We start from the raw sequence: 6871 nt of genomic DNA, 5'->3' as shown, positions 1-6871 counted from the left end.
AGATGATCATATTTAAATTTTTTAAGGTTCATCAATACTCTGATAAGAGAGATAATTCTTATTGACATAAATGTCTATTATGTCTTCCAATGCTAATCAGGCTCACCGCAGCTAGTTTTTGCTAACTATATATAAGAATGACTAAAACTCGTTCTTAGAGATGAATAATGTCATTTATTCAAATGACGAAATCAAAGACAATAAATTTCACATACAAAAGAGGGGATCAGACTCACATGCTCAGATTGTAAATTACGCAAAATATAAAAATGTCTGATCCCCCAAAAATGATTAGAAAAAAGTACATTTAAGACAAGAAAATCAACCTGATAAGAAAAATATAGCAAAAAGATGGCACATCTAACTAACCAAATTTTACATCTAAACAAATTTTGCCCAATATAAGAAAGAGATGTCACAATTCAACAAAACAGATAATTTACATATGTTGCTTTAATCAATAGGAAATTGGTAGGCTCGCTGGGGATGGTGGCGGGTCTTCAAAATACACGTGCTTCGTGCACTGAGTGGTCAGCTTGCGGGTGTCAAAATACAAAGTGATGTAGCCACTTATCCGCACCGCTGATCACATGACCCTATCTCATTAACTCATTGGCTATTTACTAATTGATTTATGGTCAGCAGGCACGGGATTAACATGCATTATCTAACATCAAAAATGCTACGCACAATAAACTATACGCCTTTCATGCATAAATTCAATTATCGTCATAATTGGTGTTTTATGTCTTCCAATGCTAATCAGGCTCACCGCAGCTAGTTTTTGCTAACTATACATAAGAATGACTAAAACTCGTTCTTAGAGATGAATAATGTCATTTATTCAAATGACGAAATCAAAGACAATAAATTTCACATACAAAAAAGGGGATCAGACTCACATGCTCAGATTGTAAATTACGCAAAATATAAAAATGTCTGATCCCCCAAAAATGATTAGAAAAAAGTACATTTAAGACAAGAAAATCGACATAAATGTCTATCATTCCTATGTATATTCGAAAATAGATAAATGGTTCCTCTTGGCAAGACTCCCTCAGCTTTGCAATCTTGGGAAATACTTTCCACCATCGGGGAACCATCGATTTGCAATTTTTACCAGACCCATTTCATAGTCATGTATATTACAATAGAGATGTTTTTATTAGTTACATTTGGAAAACCAAATAAGGGAGAAATGTTAAAATATCTTAGAGTATTGCAGGGTTACATGTACTTAAATTTCTTTAAATTACTAGAATTTAAATGACGTTTTTCTATTGTATGTGATTGTCTTTATCGACAGATGGGGATACCTCCGTTAGAAGTTTCAAACGATCATCGTCTAGTGTCCAAAGACTTGACCCTAGCTGACTAGTGCATGTCACACTGGGAATAATTCTGCTAAGAAAAACACTCTAAAATAATAATGTTGAGATGCTTCATGGAGGACGGAATCTTCCCAAAATGAAGATAAAGGATTTTTGTTATAATCCACAAAGTTAGTAATTAAACAGTCAAGTACTGTTATTGCTTATATATCCTTTATACGATTATCAGAAGAAAACAAAATTTTTACTCTTGCAATAAAAACCTACTCTTGATACTTTCGGTGAACCTACTTCATTGTTGCAAAAGGGACTTATCAGAAAATCTTCCGGTTTCTGAATCCAGGTAATAGTAATATTAGTGTAATTCAAATATATACATATTTACAACATTCTGAACAAACATGTTAACACTTCACGGTTGATGAATTAAAACATAAGCAATAATTTTTGAAATACAATTACCATCACATTTCAAATACATTTAAGATATGCATATATGCCAAAATTTGTTGGCCCAAGTTTATGATAAAGTAAACAAAGTAAATTACTTAATGATAATAAAACAAGAAATTATTCAATAAATTAGAAAGCAAGACAGACATTTAAAAAATTAACTATAGATTGCATTGATTGCCAAATGTATACAAATACAAAGAAGATCAAATTAATTATACAGAAACAGCCCTACTTAAACGGAGCTCGTCCGCAGTACAATTTTACTTTATTACAACTTTTAACTTTACAGATTATGAGTAACTCCAGATTACTTGTTCAGCCTTACACATGTCTAATTCAAGGGTCACTGAAAAGACTGCATAATTCAACATGGGTGACAACAGCAAGAGTAGTGATACGTATGAAATAAGGAGACAACAAACACTTATCAAGCTAAAAAGTCCATCGAACTAATACAAATTGGGAGCAGTGCAAACACGGTCCTCTTAAATCATAAGGTGGGATAAGGTCACATGGATAATCAAACATCCCCTATGGAACGCCGTCACTGCCTTATAGCAGAACACTACTATTGCATTTTATTATACTTTCATGTTAAATACTAAAATCTGATTGGTTTAGACGCAGTTAACAATCCGTTCTATTACCCTCAGCCTTAGCAACGCACGTGACAACGGGTAACACAACGGTAATGCCACATGCGTAGAAGTTGCGCGTTTGAAAGAACTGGAATAAACTTGACGTCGATGAAAGCTTGCGTCCGATGTAGCTTACTTGAAAACAACAAACGACAGACGAAACATGCTTGCGAGTGCAGAAATAACGAAACTTTATATGATAAAAGACTCTTAGAGTATCAAACAAACAATAAAAAGGTCAGTAAATCTTTTTAGAAGTAGCGAGGAGTTTGAAAGCTTTCTAAACGTGAACGTAACGATGATCGACGATTTTTTTTTGCTGACTTAATTAAAGAAGACATTCAGTATAATAAAATAAATGGTGCCTGTTTTCGAGGGTAACAGTTGAAATTGCCACTCCTCGGAAAACCATATGATTGTCAACCTCCGCTGACGCGTCGGTTGACAATGGTTTTCCTTGGGGTGTCAATTTCAACTGTTACCCTCCAAAACAGGCACCATTTATATAGTGTCAACCTTCCATTACATTATGTCAACTCTTTATGACATTAAGCCACACTACTATTGCATCATTGTGTCAACCTTCCATTACATTATGTCAACTCTTTATGACATTAACCCACACTACTATTGCATTGTGTCAACCTTCCATTACATTATGTCAACTCTTTATGACATTAACCCACACTACTATTGCATCGTGTTAACTTTCCTTTACATTATGTCAACTCTTTATGACATTTACACATATTACAATTATATTTCGTCAACTTGCATTTCGTTATGTTTACTTTTCATGAGATCTTAGTTTTTATTAACTGATGTGAAAAGCTTATGCCATACTGTGCGCACTCTTCTACATTATGTCGATTCACTATTACGTTATGCGAACACGGGTATCCTCGGCCTTTATATTAGCATAACGTATTTTCCGCGTTCCGCAAGCACTAAAAATGGCGGGAGAGAAAACTGTCGTAGAAGTGATTCTCGGCGATTTGGGAATGGCATCTTTAAATGAAAACTTTAAGAGACAAATGATTGACAATCTTGAAACGTGCAAAGCCTTAACACTGCGACTGTGAATTAAAGTCTCGTCGAAATTCAATGGTGTTTACTTTAATCTCATAATTAAATAAATCAAATATTATGAGTCGTGCAGCAATCTTTTTTTTTTCTTTTTATTTTGATTCTTTTTTTAAAATAAAAGTCTTAAACTTTGAAGGACATTGCATTAGTTTCACAATAAGCTTAGCTGAATTAAGTTGAAAACTTTTTTCTATAAAACTATAAAGCCTGAGAGCTTCTCCGCTTTCCACCCTTGGTCTTCAACCATATACCGTCCCCCTTCCTTGTTCAAGATTCCCATATCTGCCACTGATATGTACCCATGCATGCTTACTAAGGCATATTCAATTGATTTAGATGAGCGATTGGTAGATTTTCGTAATAGAATTCTGGCCCTGGAATGATTAAAAAAATTACGAACTCCAGTGACGTAACATCTTTTTTTTGAAAGAGGAGGTCAGTCAGAAAAAAAATCATTTACCCGAAAAAACTTGACAAACCAAAAAAAAAAGTCCAAGCCCGAAAATCCTATTTCGTGGAGAGGGGTCCAACTTCGATCAGTCCTATTTTTTCCAGATATATTACATTACCCTTAGTGGATTATACTTCAACAAAAAGTGGGGGTGGGGGCTGTACAGTTTCAATGAACATTACATTTTCTTTAGTAAAGTTATGTCTGGGAAAAGAGGGGGGTTGATATTATATGCCTGTAATTTGTCATAATCAAACAGGACCCCCCCCCTTCTTACCAGTCATTAAATCACGGTCGTCAACATTCATTATATACTAGATATACAGCTTAGAGATAATGTAAATGTTTTTTGACATCAGGTAATGAACTTTTGGAATCAACATGATGTAGAGTTAACACAATATAAAGATATTTTTAAATCACATAAGAAAGAGTTGACATAACGTAATTATATATCCACATCACGGAATGGAGTTTTGACATAATGTAGTAAAGTATTGATATAATATAAAGATATGTTCACATTATGTTATACACTTTTTACAACACGTAATAAAGCACTGACATAAAGGTAAGATGTGTTCACCTCATATCATGATGCCCTCGCCGTAAAATAAAGATAAATCCATATCACGTAATAATGCTTTGATATAATAGAAATATACACTCTCAAAAAGGAATGGGCTTTTGACTTCGTGTAATGATAAGTTTAATTATAAAACACAATTTACTTGACGTAATGCAGTTTTGACCTCACATATTAAAGAAATGAAATGATGTAAAGAAAAATTAATTTCATGCAATAAAGTTTTAACACAATGTAAACACATTATCACTTCACATAATGAATTTTTTACTTCAGGTTATGAAGTGCTGACATAATGAAAGAATGTATTTACTTCAGGTAATGCAGCATTGACATGATGTTTTGATACATTTACATCATCTCATAAAAATGGACATAACGTAAGGATAGTTCACATTAAGTTATGATAAATTGACATAATAGATGCATAGTTGTATGCTATAAGGCAGTGATGGCGTTCCATAATCCCCGGTCACCTGGTATATATACACTCCACTGTCTGCAAGTTCCTACTTGAAAACCTGTCAAATGACATCGATACCTGCACACGTCACTTTGAATTGAAAGTGTAATTATCAGTGTATCAATAAATGTTTGACTGGAAAATGTTCACCCCATTTAGGTCCTAGCTGTTGTTCCTGAAAATTTAAAATCATTCGGTAAAGAAGCAAGATCTGCGAAACAATGGGTTGTTGTGTACACCGTCAACCCTTTCATGTTCTATGTGTCCATCATGTTATCTTGGGCTATAATGATCTTGGATTATATTAAATCGTGGAAGAATCGTCCATGAAGGTTAAATGGTACAATCGTAGGAAGTACTGCTGAATTGACCATCTCCATAGTAGTGGCGCTTAGGAACGCCAAATAACTTGAATTTGTTATTCCGTCCAAAACTGGAAGAACGAGATATCCATCATCCTCAGATTTGCCACTAGGTGTTGGGATAAACCATGCCTCTACTGCATAATGATTGGATACTTTCCACATTCTATCACGGCCCCGCCCACACAGATCTTTTTTAACTAGTGCTATATCACTCAAGGAAACGTTATTGCATTTCAAAGCTACCCCATACGCAAAACAGTACGATCGATATCGATAGTTTTCGTTAATGGCTGGGAGGTCGAGTGCTGAGGCACACGGTGCATTTCGGGAATCCTCAAACGTTTTCCATTCGACTGTTAAGGTATTCAGATTTATGAAGTATCTTCTTACAGCTGCCCTTGTGTCAAATTGGTTCCTTTTAATTGGATCCAATAAGTTTCTCATTTCTAGGTTCTCAACGAAGTCTGGATTCGGGTAGGACGAAATATCCACAATGATCGAATTATCTTTCTCATAAGCATTTATTTGATGCATCATGAACACATTGTCTGTTTTCAATGTGTACAGCTCACCAGATTTGATATGCACAACGTATAAAGTTGTAGGAGAGTCGGGTTCCCAGTCCAAGGCTCTCTCTGGGATAGCATGCTGAATCATCTTCATTACATTGATGTAATATGGACAAGCAAAAAATATAACGTAATTTTCTGTTGCAGCGAAAGAATGCATATAAGGAATGCGATCTACCTCCCACGATGTAATTATCTCCCTATCTTGGGTCGATTTTATTCTCACCAGTGAAATTTTGCTTTTCATTCCTGGAATGACATTTACACTGGATAAATAGGTCAGATGATTTGAGGTTCCTGATTCCGGAAGGGGATGTGCAGAGGAAAGGAAATTCAAAAATGAGAAAGCTGACGGACTTTTGTGAACGTGAACAGGAGCCGAGAATGAAGACAAAGTTTGCAGGGAGTCGGAATCGATTTGATAGACTTTCCAGAAGTCATTTAATGCTACAATATTTCCATCTCCGAACTTGTAAACATTTACATTCATGTTGTCAATACCTCTTACGAGGGCCTTCAGCCTTTGAAGGAAATTGAATGGCGGATCCACAGATTCAAACAAAAGATAGGGTGCAATATCATGTTTGTCCATCGATTCTTTGTAGAATTCGCTTTGAAGGAATTTGGTAGAAAAGAATGAGGTGCCATTTCCTGGAAATTTCCAGCTGCTTAGTTTTGCAAAGGCGTCGAATGCATGCGTAAAACGTCTGCCGCCAACCTCATATTTTCCAAGTCCGTTTCGTATCTGAATAAGTCGTACAAAATATTAGTTTCACGTCACTTAGAGACAATAAATATAGCAGTATCTTTACAAAACATCAATTTAAGATATCTTTTGCTACATTATCTTCTCAAGCCAAAAATAATTACAAAATTAAATGAAAGTAAGTGATCAATGCGGTGAAATAGGTGTTATTTTTATGTTC

The 6871-nt window shown here is 34.9% G+C and overlaps 1 protein-coding gene across 1 annotated transcript; it reads right to left on the bottom strand.

Moving 5' to 3' along the window:
* Window positions 1-5284: 5284 nt before the first annotated feature.
* On the bottom strand, window positions 5285-6708 carry LOC134276312 (beta,beta-carotene 15,15'-dioxygenase-like; the record flags this gene model as incomplete). Its single annotated transcript, XM_062758571.1, has 1 exon — window positions 5285-6708. A coding segment is annotated over one exon (1398 nt), but the record flags the coding sequence as incomplete, so codon positions are not given.
* Window positions 6709-6871: the final 163 nt, after the last annotated feature.

This window comes from Saccostrea cucullata, unplaced genomic scaffold (genome assembly GCF_032062105.1).
Source record: "Saccostrea cucullata isolate Sc308-1 unplaced genomic scaffold, CSIRO_AGI_Scuc_v1 ctg7004, whole genome shotgun sequence".
Lineage (NCBI taxonomy): Eukaryota > Metazoa > Mollusca > Bivalvia > Ostreida > Ostreidae > Saccostrea > Saccostrea cuccullata.
The sequence above is the reverse complement of the archived record's forward strand: the minus strand, read 5'-3'. Positions and strand labels throughout refer to the sequence as shown.